The 18,044-nt window shown below is 41.2% G+C and overlaps 1 protein-coding gene across 2 annotated transcripts in view; it reads right to left on the bottom strand.

Moving 5' to 3' along the window:
- Positions 1-1,284: 1,284 nt before the first annotated feature.
- doc2b (double C2-like domains, beta) overlaps positions 1,285-18,044 on the bottom strand; it is a 114,200-nt gene continuing 97,440 nt past the window's right edge. Inside the window, exons 8-12 of one of the 2 annotated variants that reach the window (XR_003675541.1) lie at positions 15,256-15,413; positions 11,803-11,884; positions 6,640-6,736; positions 5,350-5,583; positions 1,285-5,229 (exon numbers count right to left, since the gene is read on the bottom strand). Coding sequence is in view for 1 of the 2 variants with exons in the window: in XM_028467508.1 (XP_028323309.1) it covers positions 5,450-5,583; positions 6,640-6,736; positions 11,803-11,884; positions 15,256-15,413 (471 nt within the window). In the remaining variant the exon portion in view is untranslated. Of the gene's footprint in view, positions 5,584-6,639; positions 6,737-11,802; positions 11,885-15,255; positions 15,414-18,044 lie in introns of both variants that reach the window. The other variant, XM_028467508.1, reaches the window with a different exon arrangement.

Raw genomic sequence — 18,044 nt, 5'->3', positions numbered from 1 at the left:
TTTACTACAGTCCACATGCTCAGAGGAATCCTGACCTTTGAAGAGTATTTTGAATCGGTTGATGAAGTTTGATTTACATGAAAATCATGCAGAAATTAAACACATGGCATGCCCCCCTATGAGATCCATCCTGGGAGGTTTATGGTTAATCTGGGATAATTCAAACTATTCATAAGAAATAAAAGCACAACAATAACCTTCTAAGAACCAGTTTGTTCATTTCTGTCCAGATGTTATACTTAATATTCATTCAAAATGAGGCGAGCAGCATGTTTACCATCTGAGGAGAGAAGAAGTTATCTGTCAGATGCCATCACATGTACAGTGGGGCACAAAAGTATTTAGTCAGCCACCAATTGTGCAAGTACTCCCACCTAAAAAGATGAGAGAGGCCTGTAATTTTTATCATAGGTATACCTCAACTATGAGAGACAAAATTAGAAAAAAATCCAGAAAATCACATTGTAGGATTTTTAATGAATTAATTGGTAAATCCCTTGGTAAAATAAGTATTTGGTCACCTCCAAACAAGCAAGATTTCTGGCTCTCACAGACCTGTAACTTCTTCTTTAAGAGGCTCCTCTGTCCTCCACTCGTTACATGTATTAATGGCACCTGTTTGAACTTGTTATCAGTATAAAAGACACCTGTCCACAACCTCAAACAGTCACACTCCAAACTCCAATATGGCCAAGACCAAAGACCAGTCAAAGGAGACCAGAAACAAAATTGTAGACCTGCACCAGGATGCGAAGACTGAATCTGCAATAGGTAATGGAAGACATACAAGACCACTAGTAATCTACCTCAATCTGGGGCTCCACGCAAGATCTCACCCCGTGGGGTCAAAATGATCACAAGAACGGTGAGCAAAAATCCCAGAACCACACGGGGGGACCTAGTGAATGACCTGCAGAGAGCTGGGACCAAAGTAACAAAGGCTACAATCAGTAACACTTCGCCGCCAGGGACTCAAATCCTGCAGTGTCAGACGTGTCCCCCTGCTTAAGCCAGTCCAAGACCGGGCTTCTCTGAAGTTTGCTAGAGAGCATTTGGATGATCCAGAAGAGGATTGGGCGAATGTCATATGGTCAGATGAAACCAAAATAGAACCAAATACATATTTTCCACCATAACTTGCAAATAAATTCATTAAAAATCCTACAATGTTATTTTATGGATTCTTTTTTCTCATTTTGTCTCTCATAGTTGAGGTATACCTATGATGAAAATTACAGGCCTCTCATCTATTTAAGTGGGAGAACTTGCACAATTGGTGGCTGACTAAATACGTTTTTGCCCCACTGTGTATATATATATATATATGTATATATATGTGTATATTTATACACACACACATACGTGGTTATATTATAAACTGGTGTCAGAGTGAAGATGAAGATAAAGAAAGATAAGAGCCCTTTTTTGAACGTCCATTACAATAGATGGGAATAATTGATCCTTTGTTTACATTCAAAATTCTGCCCAAAGGTCATTTTAATGTGTTCATAAATACATTGAATGCCAATTAAACAATATACAAACATTTATTATATTGCAAATTAACAATTACTTTAGGTATTAAAAGTCACTGTCATTTTTCAGTAAAACCGTCCTGTTGTCCACTACAGTGGTTGGTCATAATAAATTAATGAATATAATTCTGAACTTCAGGCTGTTTTTGTCTCCAAAGAGGCAGAATATAATTCAAACAAGTTGAATCAAAGCTACTTCTTCTCCAACTGGTTCTCAGGAGGATAAAGTCATAGCATATTGTGTTACAGTGAGAAAGTCCTCACCACCTCCTCCTTTTTTATTCATCACATCTGAATGTTCAAAACAACCAAACTCACTAAATGACACCCAGGGATCATGTGTTTAATGTAATCTGCAGAGTGGAGGTGAATTAAAGTGTTTGAGGATAAATGAACTCAAAGATGCAGACTGGTTGGTTTCTTTGTTTGTGGCCTCGGGGTGGAGTTCACAAACCAATGAATGGATGAGAGCAATTCATTAATGCAACTATTATATCTAAGAGCTCCCAAGTATCATTAAAAACAGTTAAACCAGCAAAGCTGCTACATGAGGAATACAGTAAACTAGACTAGAACACAACCATAGTTAACCCTTTAAAACCTCCAGATGATCACAACATATACATGTTAATATACATTTGAACTGTATTTAACACTGATGCATTATTCTTCCTTCTACCTTCAAAGTGATCAATTTTGTTGTAGATATTTTCCAATAATTTTGTAGAATGATACAAATTGTGTTAAAACTAATATTCAAAGTAGACACTTATTATTTAAGCCGCATGCATCAGAAATGTGTTGAATTCAACACTGTTTGGGGATTTGTTTTTGTCACTTTTGACTTTTTAAAACAAAGATTCGTCAAGGATTAAAAAAGTTTCCTCATTCCTCGCCACAAGAAAGACTGAGTTTGGAGGGAATATGAAACGGCCGCTGCACAGGGAATGCCCTGATAGATGTGAGGGAGATGTTTTTCATCTTTCCAGTGAAACAGCTCTAAGTCTAATGTGCCTTCATAGATGATTTGGTTGTAGATGTGTATGACAGACACGTATATACATTAAGTGTAGGGGTGAGAATTGCTGGGTGCTGTTTATCTGCCTGATGGTTTTAAAAGCTCATCATGAATCACTGAAGCCTGAAAAACCAAGTACAGCTACAACTTACTGATTTACTGAGCAATACCAGTATAAACCACATTTGGGGGTGACCTCCTGTCACCCCCAAATGTTCTCATTTCATTATCTGTATCCTTCACTGTGTCAAACATCAGCAGGTCCCGGCTTTAGTGTTGTTCTGGTCAAACTGGTGTCCATGTCAACTAATGACTGTCTTCAGAGCACAGCCAGCTAACAAGATAAATATCAACTCTTAGTGCTGAGGTCCCTCAGTTATTGTACATCTCTGGGTTTGATGACATCAAATGATCATAATGATTTGTTTAGTTGTGAACGAACGCTGTGATTGGTCAAAAAGCCCCATGTTAATCATGCTCTCAAACACAAAATTGGTGCCCCCACCCTGAGGGAATGATTAGTCTGCTGTGTATGCTTGTAGCTTGTAACAAATCTAAGAAAACAGGAGGTTTAAAGACTCTTTCGGCAGTGTTGTGAACGTTTGTGTGTACACACATAAAGCTGAGATTACTCCTCTGAATATTCAGTAGAAAGAAAAGGTTAAAGGTGTACATTCTGTAAAATACAGCTGCATATGTTAATATAAACTGGTGCTTTATAACCACGCACATTCATTTCTGGACTGCCCCTTGAAGCCAAGGTTTGCATTGCAGGACTGAGCGTATGCAGGGACAACAGCGAGAGCAGACAGCTGTAAACAGGACATGCTTTTACTGTGGCTATAGTTGTTTTTTGACATATTTGATATAAATTTGCATCATTCATGACGCTACCCTCTAGTGACGCCCTTCTTTAACCTGTCTGCGAGTTGTAGTGAAAACAAACGTTCTGTCGAATAAACAATACGCTGCACACATTTTTTCGTATTTTAAAATAAATTCATCAATTTAATTTATAATAATAATAATGTAAAATGTATATGGTGGCCTACCGCCTCTCAGTTTTGAGTGTCTCTGTATGACACGCATATTCCCTGATTTCAGTATCAACAAATTAATGAATAATTATTATTAATATTAAAACATAAAAACAAATAAATAAAATTATTGAAGTGGGCAAAATTATGTTTGTGGAGCAACACAAGCAAGATAATTGACTACTTATACATTTCTGAAAAGAAATACATTAATGAATAAAATACATAAGTAAAAAAAATACAATAAGAAATAAAAAAAAGATAAAATATTAAATAAATGAATAAAATATTAGATTAAATTAAAAACTGACAACATCCAGTGGGTGTTATAGTGCTGCTACCACTGTCAACGTGTGAACACTTGCCGCAGTTTAACCCAACATGACATCATGTCAGTGAATATGTGAGGATCATGTATTTATCTGATTCTCCACTAACAGCTTCCTTCTAACAAAGCATAAGCTGGTTCACTACAATGTCTGGAGAGTGAGCTTCAAACAAGATGGTTCCTGACGTTAGTGCACCTGCTGCGTCATGTAAAGGAGCTCAGCCTGTAGTCATAGCTCGTGATGCCCTTGGACTTAGTCAAAGCTGCATATCAATTCCACAGCAATAGGAACCAGTAATATAAACACTGGAGTCACTTATCCTGAGCTTTACCGGTGTTTCACTGCAACATCACAGAGAGTAAACTAGTCAATACTAAACAGCACTGCACCACTCAAAGATCCTGTATGAATGTCACTCCTGCACACTTCCATCTTTGACAAGCAGTTAAAAGAATTATACAGTAAGTGCATCATGGGATAACAGTGAGTGATCGTTGACATTTTTTTATAGATTTGACACAATGGTTGGCCAAAAGTGCAAGAAACGTATATCCATCTCTTTCTTTATCTATAAATGTATCTCTTGGTCTACAACTGACCTACCCACATACCTACAGTACCTACTTACCTATCATTACAACCACAAAACTCAACCCTTTACCTACCTAAACCAATCCACCACCATAACCTACTGATCTCACCCAGTATTCTAAACTACGTACCTATCCAGCCACTACCTACTTAACCACCATCTCTCTCATACTATTGCTCACTTTGCTAACATAATAATGTATGTTTTAATTACTGGGTAATGCTTTCTTTGATGCGCAAGGCTTGCAGTTGCTCAGTAACGTTGAAGAAACTCGGCTCTGAAGGTTTTTGACATGATTCAAATGCTATTTCAAGAGCAGAAACTAAAGAATAAATAAATAAATGTCCGTCCTGTCACCCCCAAATGTTCTCATTTCATTATCTGTATTAGCTACAGGTCCATGACACCTAAGGGGAACTTCTCTTTAAAGCAGGTATCAAAGTTTTCTCTCCATCTTGTTTGAAGCAAACCCAGACTTTCATGTCCTCCAAAGGAAAACCTTCTCGCCTTTTATCAAACTTTGAAGATTGAGCAGCTTCACTTTACCTCTCCCAGAGCAGCAGCATCATCAAACGTGATGTTTTTTTCTTTAGCTGCTCTTCTGCATGTAAACCTTGTAAACTGACCCATTGTGAGGATGGAAGTCTCTCGGTCTTTAGTGTGAAGCTGTTGCTACATCCTTTGTTTCTCTCTCTCAGCGTGGTGCTTCTCTCTGCTGCTGCAAACATATTTTAACCCTGCTGTCACAGCTAAACTCCACCTCTGCAGAGAAAATACATCATAAAGCCAGTTAAACCAGCAGCTGAGCCGCTTTGAGGAGACTGAACTGAATACAGACATGGTGAATCTGATGGATGTTACTGCAGCCCTGTGGAGAAGAACTTGATCCGCCACGCAAGGCTTCCCGGGTCGATACAGTCCAGTCTGATGGATCATCTTCAGTCGTTTAGCGAAACAGGCAGTTCGTTCGTCAGCGTGTGCCAGCGCTCAATCTTTTTGTCTTTGTTTTTCAGACAGTCGAACCAGTGCTTCAGTCTCTCCCCATTCGCATTGATGCCCAGGGAAACGCCACCTGGAGGGGAGTAAGGGGATACATCGGTTACCCAATACCTGCATCAATAACTGCACCAGTAACGGCTTTGACTCAGGCTTCAGCATAATGAACCACAAATGTCATTCCTCATTCGCCATCTGTGAAGGTGTTAGCAGCCAATATCATAACTGATCACTGATCAAAGAGGCCATAGTAATGCTTAAAGTCAGTCAGCTCTTACTTTTCTCAGCATTTAACAAAAACCAATACAGTGACAGTGTTACCTCTGTAACTCTGACAGTATCTAAGTCAACAATGTCTCTGAAGGGTTATAAACATCCTTCTTTCCCTAATGTGATATTTACTGAAGAATACCAGTATAAACCAGTACACAGACTGGGACAATTCATTAAAAGAGAGACAATCTTTCACTGTGTCAAAAGCCATGTCCTGGTCCCAGCTTCACTGCTGTTCAGCTGAAACTGGTGTCCATTTTAGCTAATGACTGACTAAGCACAGCCAGCTATCACATGATCATGTTTCAAACACACACAAAGTCTCCATCACCAGTTTTACAGTAACCTCACACAATGAGACCAGTGTTAGTCAATACTCAACAGCAGGAATTGTGATTTGGTGTGTCATTTTGTGTGTTTTTGTGTGTTTGTTTCAAGGTAATTTTGTGGTCTTTTTGATGATGCTATGTGTATCTTTTGTTGTTTCAGGTTTTTGGTTTATCTATTTTATTATAGTTTTTTTGTGTGATCTACTGTGATATTGTGTTGGCTTGTGTAATTATGTTGTTGTTCTGTGTTGATTAGGGGATTTTACGCTAACATTTCAAATGATCCTGTGTTGATGTCAGATGAACACTCATGCTCACTTCCTTCCTTGACATGCAATAAAACGGACGGTCTCCAATTCCAGTGCTGCGGTTTCACTGACTGTTCATCCCTGTGTTTAACCACAACACATGAGCCTGAGAATGATGATGATGGTCAGGGGAACAGTGTGATTGGGTAAAAGTACAATCAACAGTGGGCCAGCTGTATTTCTAACCATGTTGGTAGATTCATGTTCCTGTCTTGGCCTTACCGATGAAGTCGTTAGACTTCCCAATGTCATAATCCCACACCGTCACCTCCAGGGTCTTCTTGGTGAGGTCTGCATATTTGATATCGTAACAGAACTCCTGTGAAGGAAAGAGAAGCAGACAATCACATTTGATCCCAAATAAAACCAAGACTCAATGGAAATCAAGTTGATTTCTGTAAAAAAAAAAATTAAAAATGTATGGAACAGCTCCTTGAGAAAGAGGACACACAATTGTACAGACAAAGGCAAAACTTGGACATACATAAGCATGTATTTGATAATATTATTCATATAAAATCAATATTTCCAGAACCATTATAATAGTATCACAGGGGGCACTGTAACACTCACCCAGTAAACATTAAAGTCCATGTAAAGCAGAAAAAAATTTGTGTTACGAGTTTGTCACACCACAGAAACGTGTGTCATTGACCACTGAGCCAAATTTGAAAGACAAAAAAAATCATTAAGTATATAAAAAATAAAAAGTGCTCAATTTATGGAAAATGTGGCACCAGCGGATGCGTTTTATTCCCCGAGGGCCGAATTGCGCCTTCAGCAGCAGGGTCGGGTTTATACTAATGATAGCATGTTCACTTCACCCCACTCCCAGCTGGTCTGGCTCACTCACAAAATGCACCACACACCAATACCCAACCCTTGGGGGGCTGGATGGTGGGGCTGGGGGTGGAGGGGGCCGCCACCTGTGTTACTATGTAGTGGCGTGGGGGCGGCCCTCCCACCTCTAGTTGCCCTACTAATCCCTCCAATTTTAATCGCATCTCAACATGTCACCCCCCGGAGGGTGTATCATCCTTTACACCCTCCGGCCTATTACACCACATACACATAAATCCACAGAGGCTGGAGGGGGAGCACCGCTCCCCTCCATCCCCCTTCTTTTAATTACACCCCATACATTCACCAAACACACACATTCACACAGGGGATCGGGAAGTGCCTCTCCATTGGGGAATGGAGAGGCACCATAACAGGGTGGTGGGTTGGTACACATATTTGGGCCTCTCCGGTGGGGGCCTGGCCCCTCTGTTGGTGGCTGGGCCACTGCATAGAGCAAAAGCACATCAAGATGGTGCGGTCGGGCGTGGCGGTGGGTCTCGGGGGGGCTTTGCCGGGGTCTCTCCTTGCGGGGTCTTTCCGGGCTGTGTCGGCCGGGTGGGGCGCGGGGGTGCCTCTCCCCCTTGGGTGTGGCTTGGTGCTTGCTTTGTCTCCTGGTGGCCTTGGGGGCGGGCCCCGCGGTGTGCGGGCCCGGGGCGGCCTGCCTCGCCGGTTTGGGGGGTGGGTGTGCTGGGGGGGTGCTGGTGTCCTCGCCGGGGTTGGGGCGGGGTTGCTTGGCGCCTCGGGGTGATGCTGTTTACTGGGGGGCGGCGCTAGCTGTTCCGGTGGTGGAGGTTGCTGTCGGCCGCCTGGTGGGTCTATCCTGCCGTTTGCGGACTGGTGGGTGGGTCCGGGGCATCTTTGGCTGGGGGCTGCTGTCCCGCACTTGATGTGTGCCATTGGGGTGCCTCCGTCCCCGCGGTGGGGATCGCCGGTTGCTCGCGGGCCGGCGGGGGGCGCTGCTCCGTGGCTGGCGCTGTCCGGGGGGCGGCGGGCCCTGGGCTGCTGGCCGTGGGCTGTCCGGGGCTGTGCGGTCCTGCTGGGCCGTGGCCGGGTCCCGGGCGGGGGTGGGGGATGCGTCCCGGGGGGCTTGGCCCGGGGGCTTGCCCTTGGGGGGTCCTGGTCCCGGGGGGTGCTCCTGGGGCCCGGGGTGCTTGGCCTGCTGGCCGGGCCGGTCCTGGCGGGGGTCTTTCGGGGCGGGTGGCGCGTGCCGCGCCCTTGCGTACCTACTGGTACGGCCCCTGCTTGGGCAGTGCCCCGTGAGGTAGGGTGTCGGGGGCCGGAATAGGGGGCCACATCCCGGCGGGGCGGTCTGGCTTGGCCCTTGGAGGGGGCCCTGGCTTTAAAAAAAAAAAAAAAAGAACTGAAGCTCGTGGCGCGGGCGGCATCAGTGAAGGGTGATCTGGGGCGCCGTGGGGGGCTAGGTTGGGGTGCCTGGGGGCCGGCGGGGAGACTCCCAGCGGCCCCCTGGTGCCTTATGCGGCTTGGGGTGTGGTCGTCCTCCCTGGGCGGGCTGCTCCTGGTGCTGCATCCGTTCCGGGTCCTTCTGGCCTGGGGTCGGGCCCCTGCTGGCTCTGGGCTCGCCGGCGGGTGCCCACTGGCTGCCTGTTCGGCGCGGTTCTGGTCGTCTGCTGGGTGTGGGCTTCGGCTCCTCCGCTGGGGCCTCGGGCAGGGAGTTCTCTGGGCCCTCCCCTCGGGGGGTTGGGCGCGGGGGTGGGGTGGGGGGGTGGGGGGGTCGATGGGGTGGGGGGTCTGGGGGTTGGGGGTGGGATCGGTGGCGTGGTGCGCTGGGTCCTTGGCTCCTTGGGGCTTTCTCGGGTGTGTATGGGGGGGCGATGGCTGCCTCTCGGCTTGGGATCTTGGGGGCGTTCGGGGGACTGCTTGGCCGTGGGGTGGTCGCCGGGGGCCCTTAGGCTGCCTGCTCTTGCTGCTGGCCTGACTGCTTCTTCGGGCCCGGGGGCGGCTCTTGGGTTTTGCAGTGGCGGTACTTGGAAATACATTTGTCATGGATGCACTGGCCTTGGGCTGTGGGATAACACTCATACTGGGCTCAACCTTAGACACGTTGTTCCCAAATACCTGTTTTATGGAATTTCCACTCACCTCTTCCTCTGTTCACAGCCACCACCATTATTCCTAAACCACACACTGGTCACCAAACTGGCTTGACAACACAACAATAAACACAATATACACAACCACAATTTCACATCGCATCACTTAAAACTATTCCTCACCCATTCCATATCCTATCTTGTATCCCTCTTCCCTGCTAACTTCCCCACCCCCCTCCAACCCCTCACCTTGGTGTAACACTGCCCTCTCTTTTTTACATCCTCCCTTTAATAAAGTATTTCTTACCCTTCCCTAGGGAGGGCTGGTGACGGTCACAATTATGCAATGAAATAAATAAATTTATTTAATTGCAATAATAAAATATGCATTGCTGTCAAAAGATTGCACTTCTTGTAGTGTTAACCTTCGAAAGCATGTGCAGACAAGGTAAAAAAAAAAAAAAAAAAAAAAAAAAAAAAATACTAATGATAGCTATAATTTCTAAACCGCTCATTAAAACCTGAACACAGAACATTCAAACAGTTTGTGAAGCAAAGCTCCACAATTAAAATAAATAGTTGAATGACTTTTTACATGTTTTAAGGAATACATTTATGATCTACTTAATGTGTTTAGAAGAAAATGGTTGACTTTGCTTTACACAGACTAAAACTTATCGACTGATGGGGGCATTTTTTAACAGATTTGAACAAATAAGTTGAGCTGATAATATAGCCACGCCCCTTTACTCTTTGATGCAGCTTAGCTAACGCAGCTACGTGCTAAGATAACCGAAACATATTTGTTTCACTTTGACAAGAACAGACTTTTTCCTTACATGTCTGTGACAAAGGACAACAATAGATCTAGCCTTTAATTCTTGGTCGTGGAACTTTGTTTTCCTGTGTATCTCCAGATCTAATATGTGTGAAGCATGAAGCCGTCGCACATTTTTTCCTCTGTCTAATTGTCAGGGTCACTGACGGTCTATTTTTCATCAGAAAATCACAGTCCGCAAAGTTCACCTCAGAAAGGCTGGGAGGGGACAAAGAGCAAGACTGCAAAAATGTCAGAGGAAATGTCATCGTGGAGCTTCTTCTCCCTGTTTGTCTGGAGACGTCCCTTCTTACGCTGACTGCGTCCAAACAAAGGAAAACACCAGGAAGGCCAGTGCAACTTCTACTACTCAAACATCAGCAGCTCTGCTTATTCTCTCAATGATCATTTCTGAAAATATTCACATTTAGAAACTATCTTTGTAACACAAAACGTGAAGTGATTTATCATAATGGTCATTCTAAATAATTTTGAGCATTTAGTTGGAAAATAAATGAAAGCTAAAAAGTATTTTAATGCCTAAAATGACACTAAAATAAATAAATTAATAAAACCTAAGTACATTTTTAAGTCAGTCGAATTAAATTACACTTAAGCTGAATAGACTAAAATAGATAATAAACAATATTTTCATCAGGAGATTAAAACTAATATCAAATTGTCAGAGAATAATTTATTGGAATCAAATTATTAAATTAAATAAGAAAAAATAAAGTTTAAGTGATAACAGTAAAAACCTGAGGACTAATATTTTTTTATCTTGTTTACCTGTCCAGGGACTGCAGATGTAATTGAGCTATTTGCAAACTCTGGTGCAACTGACTATTGAACAATGTCCCTGTTAAATAAACAATAACTGAATGAATGAATGAATACAAAAAATTAAATCATAGGTTAAACATAAAAAGAGGAATACATTAACTAAAAACTATCAATAAACAGATAAGAAATCAAATTAAGAACATTAATTCATCAGAAAATGAAATAAGAATAGATAAATGGGCTGAAGCTAAAAAGAAGAATAAATTCATTTAAATGATAATAAACGAAACTAACTAATTAATTAAATAAATATTTAAAAAAAAACTCAACATGAATAATAAATAAATAATCTTAAATAAAAACTACATTTTCATCAGAAAAATAAAAAAGGTAACAAGAGGGTGACCTTACATTGGAATAAATAATAAAGAACAACACATACTTAATAAAGTAATTTAAAGCTAAAAAAAACAAGACAATATTAATAACAAAAAAATGATAATAAATACAAATATTTTTTCATGAGAAGACTAATGTCAAAATACAGTAAAAGCTTTTATTACACTAAGGTTAATCCGTAAGAATAAACCAAATGATGTAAAGTTAGTGAACTTTAGTCTATAATTATTAATGGTGAAGCTTTAACACATGGTTTATATCTTCATAAAACTGTTCTTGTTTTAAGGATTTTTATATGGTTTTACAAATGAATGGATTTAACAGCAGCGGCCAGTGATGAGAATGATGGTTTTAGTCTGAATCAAAGAAGTCTGATTTCTCAAAATCTGCATTTATGACAAAAAGGATAAACCTCCAGGAGTGAAAACCATGTAGGTTAAAGACAACCAAACCTTTGAGGAGAAGGAGATAGGACAACTGAGACACTCTTACCTCGTTAAATTCTGGGTTTAGCGTCTTCTTTTTCACAGCAGTTTTGTGCTTAGACTTCTTGTTCTCGTCTGGCTTAAGGTAGCTGAAAAACAGACAGAGAGAGAGAGTCAGACACTGCACAACACAAACATCATTAAAGACAAGCTTCAGAAAACACAGAAAACCACTGCTGAATGCTGTAATATAGTTCTGTCCTGCAGAGGGAGCTGTGCTACTGCCCTGATAGTCACTTGGGCACAGAATTCGACAAACGACAATTATTATGATAATAATAGTATCAATAATAGTAAATAACAACAATACCTATATTGATGATAATAATAATAACAACAACAAAACTACATCATGAACACAGTGAACACCACTGCTTTTGTATTTCTTCCACATCGAATAAATTTGTCACTACGATCATGTCAATCAAACTAAGACACTTGTCTTTGATTTCCTGCCACGCTGCAGGTCTGTCCTATTGTTCAATGTGACAGAATGGTCGTTTATTGTGATCCTGTTTGTTTACATGGACAAAAGCTGGTTGCTGTGTGGATAGCGGCAAAGGTCACAATAAGAGAGATATATCATATTAAAAATTCAGCTACAATAACTATGGAAGAATGACCCTTTACACCAACCACTGGACTGAGTTAAATTGTGGTCAAGAGGACAACATTTATCCAGACACAAACCTCTCCTGTACTTTGTTCCTGAGGGTTTTTGTTCTCAGTGGGAGCCAAAGCTGTAGATTTGTTGCAGAGGAAGCAATGAGCCTGTTTAACTGCTGAACAAACAGTCCCACTGTGCTTTAATGCAGCACGCTTTTGTTCAGTAACCAATCACTGAGGAGCATTTAGTTTCTGCAGAGCGATTAAAGGCTGTGGACACTGACAAAAAGTACAATATTCTCTTTGCTCTGCATCTCTGCACATGTCATTTCACCCATCTGGGTGAATCAAACACTCTCTTCCGGGTGGTTGCCATGGTAGCTTGTGTTATCTTTGCTCCATTGATGATGGCTTTTTATTGTGCATGTGCACGTAAGTAACCCAAGGTTGATTGACCCACTTCATACTAGCTGTAATGGAATCAGATACCCAGAGCCTACCATCGCGAGGTATGTTGAGTCAAGAGTTTGTTGAACCTCCTTCCTGGAATATCCCATAGGGCTTTTATTTTGATAGGAATGTGTTCAGGCTTATATTTCCTTGTCACTATGTGATACCGAGTTACTGAGGCAGGGATAGCTGGTTATAGGGCTAGCTGTAGAGCTGCAAGACAACACCAACATTAGATTAACGTGTGTAACCAATCACAGGCTGTGCACATAGTGTGAGAGTTGAGTCACATGGTCTCTGCTTGAAACATGGTTCCCACACTTTTTTCACAATGATTTTTCAAAACTTTTCCAAAATATTTTACAAAATTTCCATCACTTAGTTTTGAACTGCTAAGATCTATTCAAGAGGTCTGACAGTGTGCCATGGTTAGTAGCAAAAATGTGACACAGGGATTGCAAGTTGTGTCCATCACTTATCTATCAAATAGCATCGTATAATGACGCAATTACCTTTGACACCCATTTTGCAATATTTTGCATATTAACGATGCATCAGCTATTGAACGTAACATTAAACAACAACTAAATAAGTGCTACAATGTTTAATTATAAGATTACAATTTAAATTTGCAGACATTTATCAAAAGCGATGTACAACACTAGGTGTTGAAAATTGGTTTTACAAATTGCATACATTTCCAGGAATTTCATGACTGTGGGGATCCTGTGTAAAGAAAGGTTTTTCATCATTTTTCTAATTAATAACAACGTATTCAATTGGAAAGAGTGCCCCTGGACTAATTAATGACTAATTCTTAATTGATTTTGTGATCAGTATTCAAACCCTGATGGCAGAAGCTTTAACATCTTCACAAACAATCTCAGATCAGACTCTGCTTTGGACTTTCAGGTCAAGTAGGGTTACAGTATGGTGTGTACACTTCCTTTATTCCCTGCCATGAGAGCCACTTGGTAAAATCCATCACTGGCCTGCCGTCCTTATCAAACCCCAGGGAGGAATGTCTCAATCTGCAGCTGTTGGAAACTGTCGCAGTTCTGCTGTGCTCCTTGAAACGAGCGGCGGCTTTTGTTCTCGGCGAGGAAATTAATTGTGCTGGGGTTTCTGAGTCAGATGAAAGTCGTGGCAAACGTTTAGGTGTGATGAATGCAACTCTCCTTCAAAACTGCAGCACTATGGACAGCCTCTAGTGCAGAACATGCCAGTCAAACTGCTGAAGAGTGATTCCCTCTCCTGCACACTCGTTACAGTGTGATCAACATTGTGCATAACAATAGTGAAATAAATAAACACCAAATTAAAGTAAAGCAACAATCAAAAAAAAATCTTAGAATAAGTTATTCAGCAAAAATGAAATGATAAAGAAATTTAAAGAATACGAACTGGAATAAGAAATATCACAGATTTATGGAAAACTTATGCTGAAAATCTTGCAAAAAGAGACAATCAACTGTTAGTTTTAATTAGATTCAGTGCTCTTGTCAGCTGGTGTTACAGTTCAACTAGTAATCATGTTATTTTGTGACAGATGCAGTAAAACTTCCGACAATACATAGTTTTAAATTGAGTTTGTTTATATTGTATTCTGTCTAAACAAGATGTTCAGATTAATGTAAACACAGTGACAACATTAAAGCAATCATTTGTTACAAGGATCACCAGTTGAACTGTTACACCAGTCAGCATACAGTGAACTGTGCAGACTGTGTGATTGATGCACACAGTCAAACAACTGAAAAATCCTAAAACAGTTCAAACGTGTCTTCAATTTAAACTGTAAAAACCTTTAGCCAGTGATCATGTCATCTTATCATCTGCCTTTTAACACAGATTTAGTAATAACTGGAAATAACTACAAAGCTGTCATATGAAGTGTGTGTTTATTTTATTGCGCCTGAACATGTTAATTTAAATTCTGAGCGACAGCCGTAGAAAGCCTCATTAGTTTTAATGATCACCAGTTGAACTGATACACCAACACTTAAATATACAGGAGAGAGATTTAAAAGTTGAAATTGCAGTTTAAGAGCAGCCAAATGCCGAACTAAATCGCTCTGAGCACTCATACCAGTTTTATGGTTCAATTAGGTATCAAGTTATCTTGTGACCAATTATAAAACGTGAATGAATGCAAAGCTGTCACCTTAAGTGTGTTAACTGCATTGTGGCTTAATTTAATTAATTATAAGTTACAGGCTTCTGCTCGTAGGTGTTACCAATTATAACAAACGCCAGTGTGACTGACACACCTATCACGTTTGTTTTAGGTGAACATTTTATTGACCTTATGTCTGCTAAATAATTGATAGAAATACAAAGATGACACACAAACAGTAAATTGTGTTCACACTGCAATATTAAAGTCAGTTTTGTGTGTACTGACATTTTGACGTAAGGGTCGGAGAAGCCGTTTGCGTCCATGGCAGCGAGATGAGCGCAGCGTATGATGCCGATGACCAGGCAGGACTTCTGCGTGTTGTACTTCAGAGAGATCATGATGCGTCCACGCTCCTCCAGAGATTTGTCCTCGGTCTTGTTGACCTGCAGGTTAGACATGTCAAAAAAAAAAAACATGCATTATTCCTGCTTGTTTTGAGACAAATGGTGAAACTAGGACAACTGGTGACAAGTGACTCCAGAGGTGTTTTAAATCAACTAGTGTCTTGTTTTTACTGGTGACTGAATGTAGCTGGTTGTGCTGACAGCTGAGAAGTCAGTTATTAGTTAAAATGGACACCAGTTTCACCAAAACACCAGTGAGTTTCAGAAACAATACTTATAAAAAATAATGATGTGCCTGGTGTAAATTATACATAAATGCACCGCTCGTCAGGCTCTTTCGGGGGACGTATTCATCCATATGGATGTAAATATAAGCCTAATGGTAGAGTGGCTCTGGTAAAGCTATCTGTTCTTATTACTCAGCGCTTTAAAGCACTGGTTGAAGATAAGGTCAGTATCAGCCAGGGAAAATGCTCAGAGGCTTAGAAAACTTTTTCAGAATCCACTTTAAAGACATGAGCACCAGGACTGTGAGGTCCAATAATTCACTGTGCACCTATTTAAATGCTGATTTACTGCTTATGGAAAATAAATGGAGTGAGTTGATGAACCATGTTTCAAAACTGAAATAAGGTCCAACAGAAACTTGATCAGCTCATTTTTGCTCAGGTTTAGGTTTTTCTGAGCAGAATTAGCATCTTTCATCAAGTTTCATGCATATTCTGCCTCGACTACTTTATTTCTATTCTTTCCCATTTGTCCTGTTTGCTGATCAAAAGCACCGGTGTCTTACTGGTCAACATTTAAAGCTGCACAGGAATGGCAAAATATTCCCAAGGGTCTGAGTCAGAGCACAGTCACTCCACTCAGCCAGTGTTTGTTTTGGACTTGAAAAGGACTCCCACAGCACCCTGGCAGAGATTCAGCTGAATGGGAAGGAGTTGTACAAATCTAAAGGAACCCAATAAGCAGAGGGAGGTTGTTTATCCAATCACTAGTTCACACTTTACACCTGCAGTGCACGTACCCATCTACTTCTGGGCCAAAGATTACAAAGCTGGATTTGCTCTTATCGCGGTAAATTCTGTGACTAAGCCTGTGTGTCCTGTAATATGAAATTGGTTCAATTTCTTAGTGGGGTAAATCACCATGGTAATGTATGCTGAATGGCTAGGATAGAAGATCAGCTAGTAGTACAAAATGACAAGAAAAAACACACAAAAAACAAAAATACATTAACACGAATACACCAAACAACCTCAAAAACACACTAAATGAGAACAAAATTTTACAAGACATCCCCCAAAACACACAAAATCACATCGCAAACACAAACCTAATAAGAATAAACAATTTCTCAGATTCTTCTTGTTTCCATTTATGTAGATTTGAATATGGGTAGAAATATTTGCTCACTGTTGCTTTTGTACAGTTTATTATTTCTTTCCATTTCTTCTTCTTAATGCAGGGTTAAATATTTTACTTAGTTTTTTAGTATTTCAGTGTATGTCAACGATAACTGTTCTCCTGCTGCTGTAATGACAGTTTCTTTGTTATCTTCCTGTAAAATGAAGTAAAGCAGACGGATTCAGACGGCTCCTGTGCAGCCTGTAGGAGGCTGCAGAGTTCACAGCGGGAAACTAATCATATTTCTCCAGGGAGTCGACTCACTCTACGTGGATCAGAGACAACTTTCACAGGCCGTCTCTCAGCGGATCGTGGAGTCAGTGGATAACACTCCATTTCTGCTGCTGAGTCACACACCCCGTGTTGTTACCTGTTTTACTTAGCAAGGGAAATCTGTGAAAGGTGAAGATCTTGACAAGTGCCAAAGATGGAATGCACCGTACATAAATCTTAATTTGATCTGAAGTGATTCAAACTACTTTTATTAACACTTGTGTGGTCTTCATATTCTGTAAACAGCCCTGGGGGTTATTTCAATAAAATGTGGTTAAAACAACCAGTCTTGTACGTCTTGGCTGAACCAGGTTTAACATGTGACCACGCTGGCTTTTCATCAAATTTGAAGCTAAACTGCTTCGCCAAGACAGCTGACACTGGCTGTGTTTGAAATTGCATACAAACGTACTACCAAGTCTGACGTCAAAATTAGTTTGTAGTGCGTTCCAATTAGATAGTATGGAAAGATTGAGTATGTGAGAAATATCCGGGTGTATGTTATATTGGGACATTTTTGAAGTATGCACGGTGGGCACACTAGTCATACTCAACCGCCCCATGATGCATTGTGAGCGAAACATAAAATTGTCCTGGGACCGGCTTCAAGCTAAAAGGCAAACATCCCAATTTCTGTTGGAGTTTGTTCCCAGTATTCCCTACTAGAGCTGTAATCGGGCCTCAAAAGTTAGAACTGACAAGGGCCGAACCGACTGAATCCGAAAGAAGCCAATTTCAAGTTCAAGACTGAACTCATTACAGCATTATTATTCAAATTTGTGCACATAAACAGCTCTTTTGCTTTTTGTCAAGAATCAGTCGTTCATTCATTTTTTAACATAATTTACTAATTCGCCAGAGGCCAGCCTTCGACTGACCTCCTCAGCCTCCATTTGCACATCTTTCTCGCACTAATTGAAACGCATCACCTCATTTAGAGCACAGCGTCCAAGCTCAGTCTAAGCCCGTTTAAAATGGTAGAAATTAATC

Source organism: Gouania willdenowi, chromosome 14 (genome assembly GCF_900634775.1).
Source record: "Gouania willdenowi chromosome 14, fGouWil2.1, whole genome shotgun sequence".
NCBI lineage: Eukaryota > Metazoa > Chordata > Actinopteri > Blenniiformes > Gobiesocidae > Gouania > Gouania willdenowi.
Note: the sequence above shows the minus strand (reverse complement) of the source record. Positions and strands in the feature narration are given on the sequence as shown.